This window comes from Channa argus, chromosome 17 (genome assembly GCF_033026475.1).
Source record: "Channa argus isolate prfri chromosome 17, Channa argus male v1.0, whole genome shotgun sequence".
Classification (NCBI taxonomy): domain Eukaryota; kingdom Metazoa; phylum Chordata; class Actinopteri; order Anabantiformes; family Channidae; genus Channa; species Channa argus.
The window spans coordinates 6,489,782-6,512,500 of NC_090213.1; the positions used below are offsets into that span (position 1 = coordinate 6,489,782).

The following is a 22,719-nucleotide window of genomic DNA, read 5'->3' on the forward strand; positions in this document are numbered from 1 at the left end:
CTGTTGGGGAAGAAATTAAAGAGCATGCTTGTTGACAGCCCCATGGTCGCCTGGATTTTGGCCTACGTCACTGACCGACCCCAGTATGTTCATCTGCTGAACTGTTTTTCTAACACTGTGACCTGAAGCACAGGTGCTCCCCAAGGGAAAGTTCTATCTCCCTTTTCATCATCCTTTATACCTCTGACTTTATGTACAACTCAGAGTCCTGCCACATTCACAAGTTTTCTGATGACTCTGCGGTTGTTGAATGAATCTATGGTGGAGATATAACGGAGCGTCGATCAGAGGTGGACAGTTTTTTTTTTTTGACTCCTGTCAATCTTCTACCCATTCGGGGACGGGGTGGAAGTAGTTTCAGGTACAACTACCTGGGTGTCCACCTGGACTGTAAATTGGACTGGTCAGTTAATGCAGCATCAGTATACAGGGAAACACAGAGCAGGCTGTATTTTCTGTGTTGTGTCTGAGAGGAGAATGTTGTCCAAACTCCTCTCAATCCTGGACAGTCCCTCCCACCCACTTCACTGTGTGCTGGCTGCACAGAGGAGCACTTTCAGCCAGAGACTGATCACAGTCAAGTGCTCCACAGAACAACACAGGAGATCTTTTCTCCCAGTGGCCATTAAACTGTTGAACTCATCCCCCTTCTGTAAAAAGGACGGGGGACTGAATAGACTAAATAGTCTAGTATTTTTATTTTCATTTATGTTTACTCTTCTCTTCTTACTTATTGATCAGTAGTTTGTACATGTTCTTGTTTATTGTCTTGGCTTGGTGGAAGTTTTTCTTTTATTTTCCACTTTTCACATGGAAAGTTGTTTGAATCTGTAGTCTCATCACTCCCAAAGAGAACCTCTAACATCTTAAGCTCTGCTACCTCCAGCTCTGCCTCCTGTCTTTTCTTCAGTGCCACTGTCTCTAAGCCGAACAACATCTCTGGTCTCACCACCGTCTTGAACACCTTTCCTTTCATTCTCGCTGATACTCTTATCACAACATGCCAGATACTTTTCTCCACCTGTTCCAACCTGCTTGCACTCGCCTCTTCACCTCTTTTCCACACTCTCCATTGCTCGGAACCATTGACCCTAAGTACTTAAAACCCTGCACCTTCTTCACCACTGCTCCCTGTAACTCACTGTTCCACTTGGGTCCCTCTGATTCACACACGTGTATTCTATCTTGTTGCGGCTAAACTCTATTCCTCTGTTTTCCAGAGCAGACCTCCACCTCTCTAGATTTTCTTCCACCTGCTCCCTGCTCTCACTACAAATAACAATGTCATCTGCAAACATCATAGTCCACGGAGATTCCTGTCTAACCTCATCTGTCAGCCTGTCCTGGCACACATGGCAAATGTTGATCTCAAGAAATTGCTTAGTTTTTTTGCAGGTGTATGTTGGTTGAACCTTATTCATATCAGTTTAATTCTTTTTGAAACAATACAAAACCAATAGTCAGGATCATTATTTCCCTCGTCTGTACTGCATCAGGCACAGGCTTTAATCAGCTTCCACGATTACACCATAACAGGAAAAAATGTGTCATTGTGAGGAAGGTTATTTCCAGTTTCTCATGTCATTTATTTTTTCTTTCCTCTGACAGTATTCTTTTGAAATGCCTAGTGTAGCCTAGACTCGCCTGGCAACCATCTAGTAAAGTGTAAGAAATTAAAACATTGTTATAAATGCTGAACTTGAAGATGTATGGTAATTGTTGACCGCACAAAGAAATTAAGCAGTGGTTAAAAAAAAGAAAGTTGGTTAAAAGTAATGTTACTTTTTAAAACTTTTTGCTACCAACACTATAATAAAGAAAAAATATTCCAGTAATTGTAGCTAAAGCAAGACACAAGTGACTTCCTTTTACCAAAGATACAGCAGTGCCCAGCCATTTTAATCAAATTAAATTGTAATATGTTTTTTAAATGCATGCATTCTTTTTTTTTTTTTTTAAAACTATGGTTTGCAGGAGAGATTGGGTTCACCACTGGGAACCACCATGACCATCAGTAGCTAAATGGGAAGAGAGTGAGCTTGTTAAATCCCCTCATGCATTCTTGTGTGTCCTGCCAGACATCTGGACACTATCTTTTTTTATGATATGTAACGTGAGCTAACACTTTGCCTGAATCCAGTATATGACAGCATGATTTGTATTGTCAAGCTGTGTCCTAAAAATCTTGCCAAAGTACACATTCTTCTTAGTCACTGAATTTTTTGTCATTTTGCTTTATGACCGAGGCGAATGGATACACCATGCCCCAAATCTGCAGTAAGAATGTCTCATAACTGGAAAATCAAGTTTATATTTATGGAATGTTTTGCAGATTGAAGTTGACTATGAAAGGTAGATATAATCTCTAAACTCAAGGTAATGTGAAGATCAAATCCAAAATGGGTATGATTTTATACATTTAACAAAAATGTTGAAACTTAGAACTTAGATATTTGCGAATCTTTCATTATATAACTACAGTGGAGTGCCCAATATATAAGAATATGGGTTTGTATAGAAGTATCTTGATAATCTTGTGGCATTGGCCTGAGGTATGAAATATCCTAAAAGCCCATATTATGGAATTACCAACTTTGACCCATTTTAATCTCCTGATTTTTAGATTTCTTTATTTTCCCTTTCTTTCTGTTCTCCAAAAACCCGCATCTCCTTCCCATAACTGTCATCTGTTTGCCCTCTCTCTGAACCTCATTTCTGATACTAACATTGCCTTTTCAAGTACATTCTTCAGACACGTGGCTTGTCTGGATCATCATGATTCTTTTCTCAATTTTCTTTTAGTGTGTTTCCTGTTCTTCACTGGAGAAGTTGGACGGATTATGCACTTGTTTTTTTAATTCTCTTCCAATTCTCATTACCAACTAAAAATGTAATAATTTATTCTTACAATTAGTTGAATAGCACAACGTTCTTTTCAGGTTCATTTCCAGTGCTTCACACAATATCTTGGATTTTCTTATGTGACTCTTTGGTTTTAACTTGCCTAAGAACCCTCATACTGAAGCCAGACTATACATTTGTTAAAACAAGACTCAGAATCATTAACTAGTTACATTAACCGAGCATGACTAATAAACAACAGACTGTGAAAATGTGGCCAATCGAACATAGGCCATGTAGCAGCAGTCTTCACAAATGTCACAGTGGATAACTAGAAAGGTTGAACAAAAGGATGTCGACACACTTTGTCTTGCTCATGTTCATGTGCTCATCTCAATAGGAGGATTTCTTGTTATTTAAAAATATAGGTCATGAATGTGTCTGTTATTTTCTAAACTCTAGTCAGACTTTGCTTATTAGAAACAAACAGCTAAAACTTAAGTTCTTAAGTGTTAAGTTGTTTATTAATTTGTTAACCCTAAATATTGTGTGTGAAGTTGACTACAACAAAGTAAACCAAATTACCAGCCACAGATGTTAGAATTCTGTCTAGCAGGAAAAATTACAGAAGCGTGATATACAGAATAGAGACATATGTTTATTGTATAGTTTTCCAGTGCTTTGGTTAGGCTTGACTATCAATTGTTGAGGATGGTGGTAAAAAGACTGTATGTACTGAGCAAATGTGTACTTGTGCTCCAGTTTGCAGAGTTGAAGATTCCTTTGTGATTGACTTAGGTGGATGAAAATCAGGGCTCATTAGCACAAGGGCCACCATGCAGAAACACACTTTAGAGAGTTCCAAAGTCCAGTTCAGCAGTCTGTGCTAATAGTCTGTCATAGGGTAGTGAAGCTCACTAGTTCAGGCAGAGAATATAATACAAATCACTATGTTTCGATTTTAAAATAAGTTAGTACTTTATTAAGTAACTAAATAATGCCTCAGTCCTGAATGCTATTTGATCATTGTACAAAATGTTGGTCTAGATTTTTGTGTTGGCATTTCAAAACAGTATATTATTGAATGCAAATCAGGTAATGTAGAATATTGCAGAACGTCTGTTTAGACCAGATTACATTTTTAAATAGTTTTCTTATATTCCTGTTTACACACATTCAAATAAGCAAGGTAGTTTGTCTATACACCTATGAATTTATTTTTGACAGAGCTGTTTCAGTTAAGCTCTTAATTACATGAAATGAAGGCCATGCAGTTTGTATTTGTCAGATCTGTCAAACCATAGTGCCTTGAGTTGGGGCTAACAAGATAATTGCTAGATTGGTGATATCTGGTGGGTAGAAGAGTTAGAGTTGGTAGTCATGAGCACAAAGCACAGATCAAGTCAAATCAAATGAATTCATGGGACCACACAGATGGAACTTATAACAAGTGTCTCTGCAGCCTGCAGAGTTGGCGGCAGCTACTGCTGCCTCAGTTCTCCAGAAAATCCAGCCAGCCTCCACGGAAATAAATAAAATATGTACGTGTTGGTGTGTGTGTGTGTGTGTGTGTGTGTGTGTGTTTTAAAAACAACTGCAAGAGGACTTGCTTGAGTTGTAAATAAATTGGACACTTTACAGTAACCTTATTCACCAACTATACAAATTGCATTTAGGTTTGAAGCATAATAGATATTTTTTCTTTGCACAATCGAGTGCTCATTCACACCAGTGGCTTAAATACATTATACATGTAGATCACTTCCCCAACTACTTTCCTGGATAGGATTCATTAGGGATAATGATCTTAGAAGTCTTGATAGTGTGTCTAAGATGATTTTGACCTTCATTCTTACATACTCTATTAAAGTTAACATTTCCCCCAGAGGCTTTTGAAGCAGAATGCAACAAGCAGAAAGCTGTCACCCTAAAAAGGAATAGGGCTGTGTCTTTCTGATATTGCTTTAGTAATAAAATTTTATCAGGCTAGAGGCATCACACTACTGTGTGACACTTTTTTATAAATTTACTATTTTTTTCCCAAGGCCAGTGTGGCATTTATTCTAATAACTAAGGTAACTTTACCTTCTTTTTCAGGCTTGCCATAAAGCTTTGAGACTCTCATCAGCAGTGTACTGTCCTTAACAAGAAACTGGGGTAATCGGTGAGTATCCATCTTTCCCTTTCCTCCTTGGTTGAGGTCCTACAGTTTGTGTTCATTGTGATTTAAATTATTTATATAGATATCAAGGTTATTGCACGTCTATTGTGGTTATTTTTTACAAAAGAGACATCTGAACTTATTGAAGTTAATGAACCTGTATTACAGAGGAGCAACAGGAGCAAAAAAGCCAATTTTACTAATTGCCACCACCTAAGGCAATAATAAATGTGTTAAATTTGGCTACTTTTCCACTAAGGGTATAAATTAACTATCTCTTATGTGAAGTTAGCTGCTGGACCAGTCAGCTGAAATCTGGCAATACTGCTAGTGGTAGCAGTACTTTGAGAGCACATTAAGTGATAAAAGGAAAGCTATAAGCTAATGTTACACTTACAAGGACATGTGCTTGTCAAATAATGCTTACCGTGGGTCTGACAAAAGTACTTCAGATATTGAGGATGGACATAAATAAGCAAAATTAAATTGGATAGCAATTGTGGACAGCAAATTTAGCTGTTATTTTAGTATAGTATTATGTACCATGTATTGAGATGCATATTGTAATACTAAGATACAAAAGTGAACCTGCAGAATAATTTTTTTGTGACCTGTACTTATTAGAATTGTGTTTGATAGGTAGTGCCACTCAGTTTATTGTAAAAGTGTTGATCCAGTTGTCCTTAAATTAATACAAAGGACAATATAAATTATAAAACTCAAGTGTAATCTGCTTTTGAGATTTAAAAAAAGTGGTGAGTAGGCGGCCCTTATCTGCGAGATGGAAACAGCATTTTTTGTATGAGTAAATGCTTTGCTTCTCTCTGTGTGCATTTCGTTCCCTCACTCGTGTTTTCTTCTTTCTCTCTCACCTCCTCCTTCAGCCAGGAAAGCTGCTCCACTCCCACACACACACAGACACACACACACACACAGACACACACACACACACAGACACAGACACACACACACAGCACTATATTCACAGAAGTACAAGGGAGAGGGGGGAGAAAGGAATGAGAGATGGCGGGGTGAGTGAAAGAAAAACACACTAGGGAGAAAAGACAGAAACTATAATAGAAAGAGAAATAAAGGAACTGTAATGAGAGATCAAAAAAAAGCTTGTGAGAAAGATATTGTGTGTGTGTGTGTGTGTGTGTGTGTGTAAACTGTTATTGTCAACCAGTATCCACCTGCTGACAATAATCAGGTTTCTTGTTTACCACTTTAGGGTAGGCATACACTTGCTTTTTACTAATATGTATAGAAATTTGCACCATATGTGACATTGATTGTTTAAATGCATTTAAGTAACCAGGTTATTCAGAGATCTCAGCTTTTTTGAGAAATACAGGAACTGAGTTTACATGCACTTACACCTGGTTACTGGAAATCTGTATTTGAGTACAGCACAAGAGGAACCTGACGTCTCCTCCACCTCAAATTTATTTTGGAAGGAGGGCTTAGAGATTTTAACTGTAAAGTGAGAGAAAACAGATTTTAGTTTTTGTTGTGATCCTGTCTGTGCAGAATTCAGAGGTGTGGAGAGACACACATCTGATCCACAGCATAAACTGAATTTAAACAGGAAAGAGTCAGTTGTGGAAAGCGACTTATTTAGACTTTTTAGACATATATACATCGCATAGTCTACATGGGAAAATCAGGTTTCCCTAATCAACTACCCCAGTTTCAGAAATTAGTTTTCTCGTTTACATGACAGTTAACAAATGAGCTTTCCTGAGAAACATAGGCAGAAGCTATGGCAACACTTGAAATGTTAATGTTCTGATCATGGCAGAGAACATAGCATTGATGACATAAATAGGATTTGTGCAGACGTGTAGTTGTCAATGTACTCTGTATGTTTTCTCCAACACTTTATGCTGTTGTGGTGGGAATGAAACCTGGTAAATGAATTGTTTTATCCTACTTCACTAGTCCTTTCCTTTTTTTTTTTCTTTTCTTTTAGTTAATTGAATACTGGGTTTGGGCAGTTGAAGCTGGATTAAAAGAGTGCAGAGTACAAATTTTAAGTCACACACTGGGCAGTGAGTTTTCGATCAGATGGCTTCAAATAATTAATAAATAATAATAGTTAAATAAATAAATAATAATTTTATTTCACAAGGTGATAGTCTTAGTCTTGACAATAGGGGAAATTATGGACTTTTATTTTCATGTTCAAGAATGATTGATCAAGCACGAATGATACTGGTTCTCTAGGATTCTCTGACAAACCTCTTTCATGCAACACTATTTATGTAAGGATGTACTATATTATTATATAGTACTAGATTATTATATGGACTGCTAAGTTTCCTTTGGAGCATTTTGAATGGAATGGGCTCTCTCCCTACATGTTTGCTCTCACACCACTTTATTCTGACCATTCTGTGCCACTCAAACACACTTGCTGTAGGCATAAATGAGTGCAGCTCTCCAGTCTCGCAGTGATCATACCATATCCTCATTAGGTCTTTGCTAGTGGCCCACCTTATCCACCTTCAGGCCTTTTACCCTGTAATTGGCCAAAACCCTCTTCTTATCTGTCAGCAGAAGCCCACGTACAAATGCTGTAATTTGTTCTTTACCACCACTGGGTTCATTAGCAATTTGTAGGTTTGGCAATAGCCTCTGAGTAGCTCTGGGTCGTTACTGTGCACTGTCAGTTTTAGTAACAGGGTGTATCCTGCTAAGTCAGATCTTATTCGAACCACCACAACTGCACCCTTTTAAATAATGTCTACAGTTCAGATATAAGGTAGCACTGAAAAAATAAATGTGTATATATAGTTTCTTTTCAGTTCATGGGACAAGAACAAGGGTCTTTTGTTAGTTTCTTTTAGATGTGGAAGATCTGGCTAAAAGGCCATGTCACAATCTTTTTAAAAAGAATTATGATCCATGATCTGAATTGCAACTTTATTCACATACTTCCTTGCATAGTTTTTGTATGTCTGGAGCATTAATAATTGAATATTTGTTGATTTAATTGATCTAGTATAGTGTTTCCCATGCATAAAGTATTTTTCAGTGACCGTGACCAATTTCAATATTTTTCTTACTTTTTAAACTTGTGCCAATGATTAATTTAAGGACTATTATTTGTGGTATGTAGCATATGTTATGTAAGTCACATGAAGGTTGCAGTATTATAAATGGATGTCCTGATATCGATACCAGTATCAGATATCTGGTCTGATCCTGCCTTTGTGTACTTGAAAAATTAAATACTGTGCCTGGTACCACGTTATAACATAAGCTGATAACAATTAAGTTGATAACAATTATCAACATAATTGCAGGATAATTGTAAAACTAAAGCCAAGTACATGCTCTTCAATTGTCATAAGATGTAGTTTCAAACAGTCATGCTCATGAGTTGGAAGAATATTTAAAAAATGTTTAATACTTGCAACTGATACTGGCAGAGGATTAAATATAGTAACTATAGTACCTACAACCGTAATTTAAAAAAAATTGTAACTGTGTAAAATGTAAATAATCAGAATGCAATGACTTTAAAATCTCGTCAACTCATATTTTATTCACAATAGAACATAAATAACATATTGGATGTTAAAACTAAGACATTTTACCATTTCATGGAAAATATTAGCTCTTTTGAATTTGAAGGCAGAAACACAACTCAAAAAAGTTGGAACAGGGTGATGTTTACCATTGTGTAGCATCCCCCCTTTAACAACTGTCTGTAAACATCTGGGAAGTGAGGAGACCAGTTGCTGGAGTTTAAGCCGTGCTGTTGTGATGGATGCATGTGGTTTAGCATAGTCTTGCTGAAAGATACAAGGCCTTCCCTGAAAGAGAGAATGCATTTTAAATTAGCTTTGACCCAGAGAACATGGGGTTGTTTCTGGATCGTGTTCACATGTGGCTTCTTCTTTGCATGATACAGCTTTAACTTACATTTGTGGATTACACAGTGAACTGTGTTCACAGACAGTGATTTCTGGAAGTGTTCCTGAGCCCATGCAGTGATGTCCAGTAGAGAATCATGCCTGTGTTTAATGCAATGCTGCCTCAGGACCTGTAGATCACACGCATCCAGTTTTGACCTTTGGCCTTGTCCTTTCACTCTTTTAATGACATTATATACTGTAGATGGTGTCTTCAAAGTCTTCACAATTTTAGGTTCAGGAAGATTTTTTTGAAATTGTTCCACAATTTTTAGATGCAGTGTGTCTCAGATTGGTGAACCTCTGCCCATTTTTAAATTTGAGAGGCTCAGCATCTCTAAATTGCGTCTTTTATACCCAGTCATGTTACTGATCTGTATCTAGTTAACCTAATTAGCTGTCAAATGCTCCTCCATTTGTTTTTGATATGTGGCAATTACTTTTCTAGACTTTTGTTGCTCCTCTTCAAACTTTTTTGAGATGTGTTGCTGCAATTAAATTATTTCCATTGAATGGTACAATGTCTGTTTTAAAATTTTATATGATGTTTATGTTCCATTGTGAATAAAATATGGGTTGACGAGATTTGCAAATAAATGCATTCTGTTTTATATTCACGGTTTACACATTGTCCCAACTTTTTTTTTGAACTAGGGTAGTAACTATAGTAACTAGTTATCTCATATCTGGACTGCTTCTGCCTGCAGCCTTTTGTTACGTACATATGCAGTTGGAGAAAGATTAGACTCCTGGTATATGAGATATAATGACAGAAATCTAGCTCAGAAAACTAGGTTTCCCTAATCCCCTACCCCAATTTCCCCTACTTCCATGTAAACACATTGATTGTCAACTATATAAATACTTTCAGATTTCCACTAATCTCACCAACTAAAATGCCAATTTCCTACTTACTTGCACTGGTGACCTTAAATCAGTATTTACATTTGCACGCTCTTATTTTCAGTCACATATGACATGTTTACATGCGTAATGTGAATGTATGCTGTGAAATTATTATTCATTGCAATTCGAGAGTCTTTTGCAGTGTTTTCTGTTTGTTTCAAGGCTCTGTACTAATACAATTAGCTAATAGTGGCAACTGAGCAAGTGTAATAAAGACAGAAGTGTTAACACACCCCCTAACACTTTACCAGATAATCTGCTATTTATTTAGGTACTGCAAATTCAGTTTGTAAGTGGTTTTATTTTTCCTTGAAAATCAGAGCTACAGTGTTGTGTGACTCCCACACCCATCCCTTGTCTGACCTGTCGGGAAGTGGCTGAGATATGTTTCCTGTGAAACCGCTTCCTTCACTGCAGCACAGGCTGGCAAAGCCCTCAATCTGAATAGGATCTGAACAGGAAGGAACAGGGTTTCCTTAGTATATATTTATGGACATAACAGCCACCTGTATTTAATTTTACTTTGTAAAGGTGTAATAAAATAAAATAGTTAAATGTATTCAATATAAAAAACTGTTTAATATAGTGGGCATCAGAGTATTTTCCAAAGTCATTCTTTCCCTATAGAGCCTTTTCCCCCAATCTTCTGATAATAAAGCTATTTTCTGTCATATTTGCAAAAAATATTGGTGAAAAGGTTTTTCTGTTTTGACTTTCATGGTGATCGTTATCTGGCTCGCAGATAGGCCAGGTTACACAAGTGGTTCATACAACCCAGTCATTTAAAATGAATTAAGTCTACAAAAAGTTGTCACTTTAACTTTGCTGCCACATAATCACACAGTTTACTGTGCCTGGGCTTTACTGCTTCAGCCTCTTAAACTTTGCTTTTAATTTTACTGAGATCAAGGTGAAGTTGTATGGAAAGAAATAGTAATTTAATGGCAGCTCACATACACTACATCTTTACCAGCAGTTATTCTTAAGCTGCACTGGTAAGTTAATCTTTTGAATTCCTCTGCAGCTTTATTCTATCACTTATTACTGTGTTAGTAACCCACCTGCACTGCACATTTAGGTTTTTTTGATTTACATTTCGTAATTTAGTACATTGAACACATTTTATCGTGCAGATGATTAAAAAAGGATAATTTTTTATAATTTGTCAGTACATTAGTTTGTATTTGTAGCGCACACATTTAGTTCTCTACAGTCACAATTTAATTATTTTTGCTGAGTTAATCATTAAATTACCAGTGCAGTGGAGCTGCTGTGGTCTTTGGCTGCTGGAGGGACTTCTTGTTCAGCTGAGCAAAAGGGTACACCCCTGGAAGCAGAGCATCTTAATAGAGGAAGTGGTCAATTGGACCATACCAAGAGCCATCCTTCCTTAAGGGAGGATTGTAATTGCTGTCTAGGATTTTGCTATGTTATGTTTATTTAATGTAGTTGTTTTGAGTAATAGCTAATTATTTGCATTCAGTAGAGTTATTGTTTTATTTTGTTCTGTATATGTTAATTTTGAGGTTTTGTTATCCCTGGTGTGTATTTAATGGTCTGATCAGCTATTTATGTTCCTCTGTGCCCAGTCGGTGGGTTAGCTTTGTTTGAGTTGGTTTTACTTGGGTTACTTTGTGTCTGTTAGTAAGTTCAGTTCAGTTGAGTCCAGTTTGGTTTTGTTGAACCTTTTTATGGGCCCCATATTTTGTGATTTGATTTCATATTTTTTGCTAAAAATCACCTGTTTCTTTTTTCCTGCATACTCTTTCCCACACACTCACTTACTTTCAGTGTATCTATTTGTCCTCCTCTCTCTTTTGACACTGAAACTACAAACATACAAGTACTGCAGAGTGAACTGCTTTTATTCTCAGTGGTTCTCGCTCCTCTCCTTACTGCAGTGCTGTTGCCCACGCATAGCTGCGCCATTTTGGAAATCTGCAGCTCTTTTCTGCTTGCTGTATTCTCGCTGTGACTAAAGAAATCACCTGTGCTGTAAGGAAATGGCTAAAACATGCCATTATTTACTCCACAGCATCATTTTATATCAGTCCAAATGTACTTAGATTAGAATACTGCATTAAAAATTTGAAGCAGAGGCAGTGAGACCATGTTGAGATGTACTTGCTGAAACATTATCAATTACATTAATCCCCCAACCCAAACTGTATTTTCTGAAGCATCAAATGTAATTTTATTCGTTTCTCACTTTCTCGATTTCTCTAAACCTTTAATTTTTGGAACTCCTTGTTCTTTAATTGATTTAATTTCCCATTTCCTCTGTATATCTGTTCTCCATCCTTTCTCAAAATTCTCAGTTCACTCCCTTCCTTTAATCTCCCTTCAGTATATCAGCCCCCAGCCACTGTGTTAATTACACCACAGTTCTTTTTGTCTATTATTCACCACTCTGCTATTTCTGTCACCATTACTGCTATGGCTGCCTTTGCTAGGTTGCCAGCATTTGGTAGGGTCTGCAGTGGGTATTGAAATGAGGAGGGGGCGTGTACTTGTGCCCAATTCACCAACAAATGGCTGTTTAGCGTTATCTGATTGGCACAGATTAGAGGGCTCTCAGTGGTGGTGCGGAGGTGGATCCTGCTAAGGACCAGGCGGCTTCATTGCTGCCGACTGAGCGCAGCTGACTGAGCTCACAAGCTGTTTTACTATTTTGATGATATTTTGCCCTATTAAATGCAATTTAATTCATGAACCCAGAAAAGAAATGGTTGGAGTACTCACAGGAAAGCAAATTCCACCTGATTATTGGTTTTGTTTTTAACAGTGCCACCCCACTGCAGGGGTCAGACCCGATTACAAATGGATGTAGCGTTCCTGACGAGTAGGATTGAAAAAATAAGCACCTCTTAAATGAATGGCATTTCTCTCTAGCAAAGTTCACAAATGATGCAAAAACTTTTTAATTGTAAGTCTTTCTGTTTGTTCTCTTCTTTTGAGTTCCTCGGTTATTTATAAGCCATCTATTATCTTAATAGTTAACTGTGTCTGTAAGGCTGTCTGCTTTTGGATTAGTTAATATAGGCAAATTTTGTAGAAGTCAAATGTATTTGATGTTTGTTTCTAGAATGCTTGCTGCTCTTCTTCCTAAATTTGTTTAGCCAAACCAGGTTTTAATTAACTTTTTTTAGTGCACTGCCAAAAAACTCATCTTTAGTAAATGGTAATTTTTATCTAATATTAATATCTGATGAATTTTGCTAGCGTTGTAGTGGTGAGTGTTTGATTAGTAGATTGGTAACATCCACCCACATACAAAGCTGGATCTGTTAATAGTTGTGAGGATACTTGACATGATGCATCCCACTCCTTTATCCTAACCTTAACCACTACAAAATCCATCTGAATATTTGTTATCCATCAGACATTATGCTTGCAGGTTGGTTAGTTTCAGTTGCTTATTTTTAGGCACCAGTGGAATATGGTAAATGGAATGGAAGCTCTCAGACCCTGATTCAGTTTCAATGTGCCTGAGTACATGTATATATACTCTCCAATGTTAATTATTTATTGTCTTGTAGAGACACCCAAGCGTCAACAAGGTGTGACTGCATGCATTTTTCAGTAAATGTCAGAAGGTGCTATGGTGTTTTGGGAAATAAAACACCAACTTACCAAGCTTGCGATGCAGAAGTTTTTAACAAATGAAATTTTGACAAATTAAGCCATTCCTTTAACTTCTACTTTAATGCCACATTTGTTTTAGATTTAATAGACAGTTTAATAGACATCAATATCTTTGCATTTAAATACTTAATCTAGAGTACTCACTGATCATTGATATTAGATATGTGTATTAAAGCCAGTTTGTGAAATTAGTGAGATTAAGAACAGAGTGTGTGTGTGATCACGTTGTCATAAGTATTTAGACCCTCTGCAACAGCACTTAAAAATTAAGCTCAGGGGCCTCCCATGCTTTGATTGTTGCTGAGATTCTTCCACAGCTTGATTGGAGTTCACCTGTGGTAAATAAAATTCATTAGACATGATTTGGAAAGGCACACACCCCTCTATAGGAGGCCTCACAGCTGACAGTGCCTATTGTATCAGAGCTAAAGTCATGAGGTTTAACACCTGCCTGCAGAGCTCAGCCAGGAATATTGCAAGGCACAAGATCTGTTGAAGGCTACAAAACATTTCTGATGTACCTGTACCTGCAGCTGTTTAAAGTTTAATTTTTTTTTTCACAAAAACAGAACTACACATAATCACATTTGTAGTTCTGTTTTTGTTTCACATATTACTTTTTTTTGTTATTTAATTTTTATTGAGTTTGTCAACATACCTAAGAGCCAACAGTAACTTCACAACTTTTTTGTGTAGTATGTTTGCACTACCCTATAGTGGCATTGTTTCAGAAATGCTCTCTGAAGCGGCCTCATTAAATCAAGCTGTTCGCCTGTGTTTAATTTTTTTTAAAAGTTAGGTGTTATTAAACTAACCACATGCAGGAGAGGTGGGGGAGTCCCTAGTTAATGCTGCTATGTCTATCCTGTGCTCTATAGCAGTGTGTGAATGTTTTTGGTTGTGTTTCTGTTCTTTTTCACTCAAATCCACCGTCACGGTGAATTTCCCAAAACAAACTTCTCTTCAAAAGTGCTGGGCGGGGGAAGGGGAAGGGAAGAACCATGGAGATGGCCTCACACCTGAGATGTGTGAATAGCAGTAAGGACTTCATTTAAATATGAATAAAAGCACCCAAACCTCAGGCAGGCAGTTGAGCTGGCTCTTTTATTGTCCTATTTTCTCTGTGCGATCCACCATGCTGGTTGGTTGTTGTGTCACAAACTTGCGAGCATACAACAGAAAGTTACTAAAAGTGCAAATCCATTTAAATACTGATTTTCTGCTTGCAAGACACAATAAGCATTGTGAAAACATTAGTTTAAACTGGTCAAAGTGTTTCTCTGAAAACCGTATTTTTTCCATAGGTTGGCAGTGGAGCGATAGAAATATTGTCATCACCCCCATTCGCTTGTTTAAATTCTCCGGGATAGAGCAGAGTGATGCATGCATGGCCTCACTCACATAATACAGGCTTTGTAGTAGGGGGCTTGTAGGGTAAAGTCCGGATAATGATGGGAGCATGTCACTTGGACATTTGCATTCTCACATACGACCCCTCTGAAAAAAGTCAGAAGAATCTCAGGATTCCAGTGCATTAGTGAAAGGGGCTTGTGATAGCTCTGGAGAGGGTCATGTGTAACATAGAATGTGAATTGCCCCTTTTGAATTATAGTGAGCCAGAGAAGAGACTCCACCCGACTGCCAAACTCTGCAGAGGGAGTAAAAACAGCAAACCACGTTTATCTTTCCACACAATTACAGTGCAACAATTTGGGCTGCTTGCTGCCTGGCAACTTTCAAAGAGAATAATCTTAGATTTATTTATTTTTTTCTCCTTATCTTCCTTCCGAGTCTTGGCCTGCTATTTTCTCCTCTACTTTCAGATGCTCCGAGCTGGAAAGCTATTTAACTTTTTAAATTGATGTATAGCATAAAAGAACACAGGAACATTACTAATACATTTTGATGCACAAAAGTTGCATTTTGTTTAAAAATTTCCTTATTTGATTTAGTTTTTTTTTTTTTTGTTATTTGTGTGGTACAGTTGATGCTTATGTATTTGGACAGTTTCCACATAACTTTTAAACTTTTGCATAAATTTCAGTGAAGTTTGAATAGTTGTATTTCTTTCTGCACTCACACACTCTAAACCAACTGAAAACCAAGCGACTAATGCCACTCAGCCTGGGAAAGATGACTTAGGTGAGAAAAAACAATGTGATGCAACAATTCTTATGATCTGGTTCTTTTGTTTGTATGTGGTGAGAGACAGAAGGAGACACTACTTTACACCCGCCTGAAAATAAATACATGTGCACACTCATAAATATGTTTTGTTTTCACTGTCTCAGCTATGCCCAGCAGTAACTTGGCAGCAGGTGTTTAGGAGGACATGCTATCAAAGTTTGATTCTGTCTCTCTTGCTTTCCATTTGGGTTTTGGCATTTTCCCACACTCTTCTTATGGCATCTCTAGCCATGCAAAAGGAGAGGCTTTCTGTTTGTTTTCCGAGTGTGGGCTGAGCCTGTTTCTGCTCTGTACTTGTCATACACATGGAGACACTTTGTGTTGTCAGGGTTAACAAAAACATGACATGACTTGACTAAACTTGAGTCACCAGTCAGTGTGGTAATGATGCCTGTCTGGGAAAACAGGTGTATAATTGTCATAAGTCTGGTATCAGATTTGTCATTAGTGTATAGATTTTTATGTAGTTTCATCTTCCATTGTATAAGGTCTGTTTCACCCTGCCTCTATGCTTCTGCCATTGAGTAATGTACTCTGTGATCGCAAGTTGATGATCTTCACTAAACACAGGCCTGGGGAAAAACCATCCATTTTCCTCAACCACAATACAGACTGATAAATGAATACAGAGCAATAATCCACTCATCAATACTTCACTCTAAAATATTAACAAGTTCCAAATTACAGTATTTAGGGGGCCTGATGGATAAGTGGTAGAGCATTGGGTTGGGATGCAAAAGGCCACAGATTTGAATCCCTCCCCACCAGGTGAGGCCCCGCCAGCCACCAAGCTCACCTCTGTGCCAGTTCCAAGCCCAGATGAAATAGGAGGGTTGTGTCAGGAAGGGCATGGAAGCATACACACACATGAACTCACACAATCTGCTTAACTCTTTGTACACTGTCTTTTAAGAACTTTTCTCTGACTCATTTCATTGTTCAGCACTGGCCTCTGTCAGGCAGTCAGCTTATCACCTTATCTGGTCTGTAATTTTTAGCTGTGTATGAGTCACTGTGTACTGAAGCAGATTCATAGTCGCAGTGCTCGTACTGCAGCACCTGGGCTACTTGCCACCACCCTTAGCTGGTAGCAGCCAGAAATACATCCTTAAAGCTCCAACGATAACCCAGCTACACCATAAAAGATAAGATTTTTTTTTAACAATGCCCATACAGACACCAAAACACCTCTAGTCATGTGGAATCTCCATAGTTGAGAGGAAGTCTTTAAAAGATTGGCTTGCATTCTAGAATCACCAGTATTTTTAAAGCATTCTGAAGTAAGTAACTTTTAACTGCTCGTGCATGGGATCTTTTCACTAATCCTTGTCTTTGATTCAAGTATGCTTAGGTAGGTCCCCGTGCTGCACACATGTATATGGAAGTCAACATTGGGTATTAATCACATTAATTTACTCATCCTCAGTAAACACATAGGTTTAAACTATTCATAAGTGATAAGGTTATGGTATGATTTATAGAACAGACATTCAGTGCCAAGCAAGCTTACATGAAATGGGAAGTAATAAATGCATATTTTTGAGATGTGCCCTCAGGTCACTACTGCTGAATTGGTGGCTAACTGTAGCTTACGTAGCTTGTGTAAAGCTTTGCTTGAGGTTTGACAATTTTGGAGGCTGACAAAAATTTGAAATTCATTCAAAAGGTGCTTTTTAAATTGCTCTGAGTTCAAATCAATCTCTTTTGAACAGAAACCTCTCTGCCATCCTTACCGCACAGTGTCAGTTAATAAAAGTGATGTTTTTAAACTCCTGTTATTCATACAGGGCATTCAGTGCAACAAGGCAGGCAGCCACAGTAGTACTTAATATTATTTTTACAATTAAATGTCCTTTTTCTGTTTGGATATTTGATCAAAAAATTTAATTTATAATATTTAATGACAACACCTGCCCTATGCCAAACAATAATCATTTATCCAAGATAAATAAAAAATACGTACACTTTGAATTCATATATATTTTAAGTGTACATGTTCTCTTTTGAAGAGAAATTTGAGTGTTTTCCAGTGGTAAAAAACAAAAGTCAAACAAAGCGTCTGTTCTGAATTTTATTTTTATTAACTATTTCTTCTGCTGCTAGTGTAACTACTACTGCTACCAGAAATGAACACTGATAAATATGATGACAGTACCAATGATAATACAGGGATTAATATAGCTCTTATTTAAGGGTACAACTTGTAAAGTGCTCTCCAGAGATAAACTAGTCCAAAAAAAAAGTAGTTATAGTCCAAAACAAAATAATAATACTTCAGTTTATTAAAAGATACAATAATATTTACATTTCCCCGTCTCACTCTAGCACAACCCCTATTGTACGACTTGGCAAAATATGCAGGTATTCAAAAATGTGTTTTTTATGGCTTACATAATTTTGGATTCCTCAAATTAAGTGAAGGATTTTACAAAGGTGTTATCTTATTTTACATAACATTACCCATGTAGAGAATTGGCTATTAAATTTTGTCTCTTATAATTTTCTAGAATATATGAATATATTATCCTATATTACACAATGTCACGATACAGCCACAATTTTCTATGAGATGCAAATAAGTTAAGTTTCTAGTCACATTGGCAGACTGACATCTTTAGCAGCACTTTGCTGCATTGAGCAGTGATGCTACATATTTACGTTATGAATCAACGTCGTTTAATTACTGCTAAAGGTTACCTAATAACTCCAAATGTAATTTATCATGTGTCACGCTGTGCCACAATCAGTTGTTTCAATTTCTATTCTTCCAGCCTAACATACAGTATAATCCTGTCCCTTCTTAGTCTGTCCCCAGCTCCTGCTTTCTCTTCCATTTTTTTTTCCTCCACTCATTTATCCAGCTTTTATTCAATCATATAACACAGTCCTCTGCACAGGCAGAAAGGGGTACTCTGCATGTATTGTTTTGGAATTAATCAGGCAGTTTTGAACTGTAAGACAGTCAGTGTTCATGGACCTAATCAAAGATCAATGGCTTTCGGCTTGTCCCTTCCAGGGTTCGACACAGCAACTGAAGTGATGGTTTTGGGAACTAATTCATCTATTGGGGCTACCCGTGTAGACTTGGGACCCTTGGCTGAATACGCCAAATCTGAAATTATTAACCATGGGTTTTTCAAATTGATACTGACCTCAGGCTCGAAAGCTAGATCCGGTGTGTTGTTAAGTCTAGTTTCTTTCATCTGAGGAAGCTGGCCAGAGTCAATCCCATTCTTACAAAGCAGCACTTTAAAACAGTAATACATGCCTTCGTAACCGCCAAGCTGGATTACTGCAATGCACTTTATCTTAAGTCAGTCGGTCGTCAGTCTCTCGACTGCAGCTTGTCCAAAATGCTGTCGCACGTCTTTTAACTGAGACTCAAAATTATGAGCACATTTCCCCTATTGCCCTAATGATTATTGAAGATAGAATTAGCCAAACTTTTTCCTCATGGGTTCTGAATATGTCTCTGAATACAGTTTACAACTGGTTTGTCACAGTATACATTGAAGAAATAAATGTTGCATCACAAAAATAGTTTTCTGTTCTGTTTATGCTACGATGTGATGGATGGCTGCTTGCAAGCTTTACCATACATTTACGTTCAGGTTTTTTTTTTTTTAACTTTAATCTTAATAAAATCACACAAACACCTCAATAGCAGACTTTTGAGTTTTTACCCGTTAACTTCAGACACTTCAGTGTTTAAAGCCAGATTGAAGCCAATACAGAGTAGACAGTATACTTTCACGAGTACTTGCCTCAAGACCACAGACTGCCACAACAAAGTTCCCCAGAATTGTGTCAAAGGGTCAAAGGTCACAAAGAGCCTTTCCACACTCTGTAGAAATGGTATTGATTCATGCACATAATGAAATGTAGGACACAACTATGATCTTTGTTAGGGGATTTCATTTTGTTTGTATTTATTGAAAATTGCATTTGTGAAACTCAAAAGTCAAAGCAGTGATGTGGCTCTTCCAGAACAATGACATGTTTTTCTTGATAATCCACATAACCAGGTGTAAGTAGGTAAAATAAAAACTGTTCATAACGAGGTCAGTGAAAAGCGAAGGTAAGGAATTCATCTCCTCACTCTCTTTCTCACACACACACACACACACACACACACACAGACACACACACACACACACACACACACACACACACACACACACAGTATAATCTGAAAGAAGGGTAGTGGCACTGAAGAAAAGACAGGAGGCAGAGCTGGAGGTAGCAGAGCTTAAGATGTTGAGGTTCTCTTTGGGAGAGACGAGGATGGACAGGATCAGGAATGAGGACATCCAAGGGACAGCTCATGTTAGATGTTTTGGAGATGAAGTCAAAGAGGCCAGATTGAGGTGGTTTGGACATGTTCAGAGGAGATTGTGAATATATCAGTAGAAGGATGCAGAGGGTGGAGCTGCCAGGCATGAGGTCTAGAGGATAACCAAAGAGGAGATTTATGGATGTAGTGAGAGAGGACATGACGTTAGTTGGTGTGAGACAAGAGGATGCAGAGGACGGGGTTAGATGGAGGCAGATGATTTGCTGTGGCGACCCCTGAAAGGGAACAGCTGAAAGGAAAAGAAGAAGATTAAAAAGACAGCCGAAGCAGCAAAAAACGAAACATTACGTTTTCAGCAGTAAACGGGGGGCCCTTTCGTTTACGTGTTATAACGTTACTACCGTTTTGGACCCAACATTACAAAATACTGCAGTAAACATGCATATGTTCTTGTGTCTGATATAATGTGTGTTTATATGGACTTAACTAACCATGTTACAGTTGGCATTTTCTGGAAAGTGTAAATTTAAATGGGAAAGCTGGTTTTCCGAAACTGGGTAGTGGATTAGAGAAACCTGGTTTTCCCAGGTAGATTTCTGTTGGGGAACTCAGATTTTTTTTTTAAATTTATGTTTGTTTATTTAATTTTATTTTGCCATGTTTACATGTAACCAGGTTTCTAATCGGCTTTCTCCCACTATGCATGTGCATAACCAAAGGCCGCAGACAGTAAGCTGCATGCAGCTGAATGAAAGAATGAATGAAATGAGAGATCGTTAATGGGTTAACGGAGTAATGCTGCCTCATGTATTCACTGTAATTCACCAAATGCATTCACTGCCAATTACCAGTGGAGTTATCAGCTAATGTGCTCTGAAAGTAGCTGCTAATACTATCAGTGTAAACCAGGTTAACGTTTCCTGACAGCTGTTGATTGTTGCTCTCCTGTTTTAGTAATTGCATTTATTACTCCTCGTAAACTTGATTGCATGATTACTTACACACAATTTTATCAAGAATCTCTCTTTTTTTTGCCAAGTACAAAATCATTCCAGAGTATGGAGGTTTCTAATGTTGGCTAGCAGTTAACAGTGGGCTAGCCTCTGAAATGTTTCTCTACAAGTTTCTGGTTTCTTGAAGTTAGTGTTTGGATGCCGACAAGGTGCGTTTTTCTCACGTGCATACAGAGTGTAGCAAAAAGTAAAAAGGAATTTGCAATAGATCAGTTTTTTGACAGCTGTATGCGCTGTTCTGTAGAGAATTTAGTTTGAAACTTGGGTTTTCAACTGATGCAGGAATATCTCTTACTCTTTTATTGATTTTTCTGGTTCATATCAAATAATCTTTAAACCCTTATAGAGTACAAGCATTGTTTGAACACTATAGCCATTGCTATAGTTATATGTGCTATGTATATACGAACACAGTTCTCAAATTTGATTTCTCTCTTCTGTCTCTTGCTTTCCATTTTACCAATCCTTTTTTGCACCCTGTACCATTATTCTTAGTTGCTGGGCTTGTTCCATCCAGACTTCTAGCATGATTGCAGTGCAGACTGCCTTTTACAGAGTTCAGCTCTGAAAGTTCATATAATCACATTGCTTTCTACTCAGCTTTGAAAAGGTACAACTGTTACTCTTTACTAAAGTCCAAAGTTACATGCATTAACTTTGTGTGATGGCCTAATGATGCCAATAATCAATATTTTATGTACAGTGTGTTAAACTTTTGTAGTGCTCAGTATTTGAATTGCAACGTTAAAAGCAAGACTTATTATCTTTTTATTATTTTTTTTATGGATGATCATTGATTAAAAACTTTTTGTTGAGCATTTGTTATTCAGTGCTGTGCCTTGTTATATATTTTTTTTTAATTTTTTTCCCTCCTGCAGCACCAAAAGTGCCTGTGAGATTCTCGTAACGTCATTCAGTGGGCATCATGTTGACCCGAGTCTAATCCCACCGGGATCCCATCCCTACCTTTCCCTCCCATCTCCCTTCCCTGCACCCTTTCCCGTCTCCAGTATGACCAGTCTGAAACGTTCACAGACGGAACGCTCTGTTGGGGGCTCAGTACCAGCTACAGATGAGTTCTATACCCGCCGTCTGCGATTGCCCAATGGAGGGGCACCACCTCCCCGTAGTGAGAGCGCCCACATCTCTTCTTCCTCTACAACTGGCACCAACCCTGGTGTCCCTAAGATGGGGGTTCGGGCTCGTGTGGCTGATTGGCCACCAAGGAAAGATGGGGGCGGAGGAGGTGTTTGGCATATCACAGTTGAAACCGACTCACCCAGCTCTACAAATACCACCAGCTCTTCGGGATCAGGAAGTGGAGATAGAGAAAGACTTGGAGGAGGTGGTGGGGGAGGAGGAAGTGGAAGTGGTGGTAGTGGTAGTGGTGGCAGTGGAGGAGGGGTGTCAGCCGTTACAGCCCACAGCAATCTGTCAGCCAAGCTGGGCCACCTGATAAGCCCACAGGACTCATCCATGCTACGCAACATCCACAACACACTAAAGAGCAAGATGCAGAGCAAGGGAAAGGATAATCGCTTTCTGTCTCCAGATGGCTATCTAGGCTCACCTCGAAAAGGAATGAGGCGCATTCGCCAGCGGAGTAACAGTGATATAACTATCAGTGAGCTGGATGGGGATGGTAATGAAGGCTGGTCCTTCTCTGGGTGGACACCCATGCACCGTGAGTATGGCAGTACTTCATCTATTGATAAACATGGTGTGTCAGGAGAGAGCTTCTTTGACATGCTA

General features: G+C 38.1%; 1 protein-coding gene across 4 annotated transcripts in view; it reads left to right on the forward strand.

Annotated features, from left to right (window-relative positions):
* sipa1l1 (signal-induced proliferation-associated 1 like 1) overlaps positions 1-22,719 on the forward strand; it is a 76,455-nt gene that overhangs the window by 19,831 nt on the left and 33,905 nt on the right. For 2 of the 4 annotated variants that reach the window (XM_067481592.1, XM_067481589.1), the window contains exons 2-3: positions 4,939-5,005; positions 21,846-22,719. The exon at positions 21,846-22,719 is cut by the window's right edge and continues 675 nt beyond it. In XM_067481592.1, coding sequence (XP_067337693.1) covers positions 21,979-22,719 — 741 coding nt within the window. In that variant the 5' untranslated portion in view covers positions 4,939-5,005; positions 21,846-21,978. Of the gene's footprint in view, positions 1-4,938; positions 5,006-21,462; positions 21,578-21,845 lie in introns of all 4 variants that reach the window. The other 2 variants (XM_067481590.1, XM_067481591.1) reach the window with 2 other exon arrangements.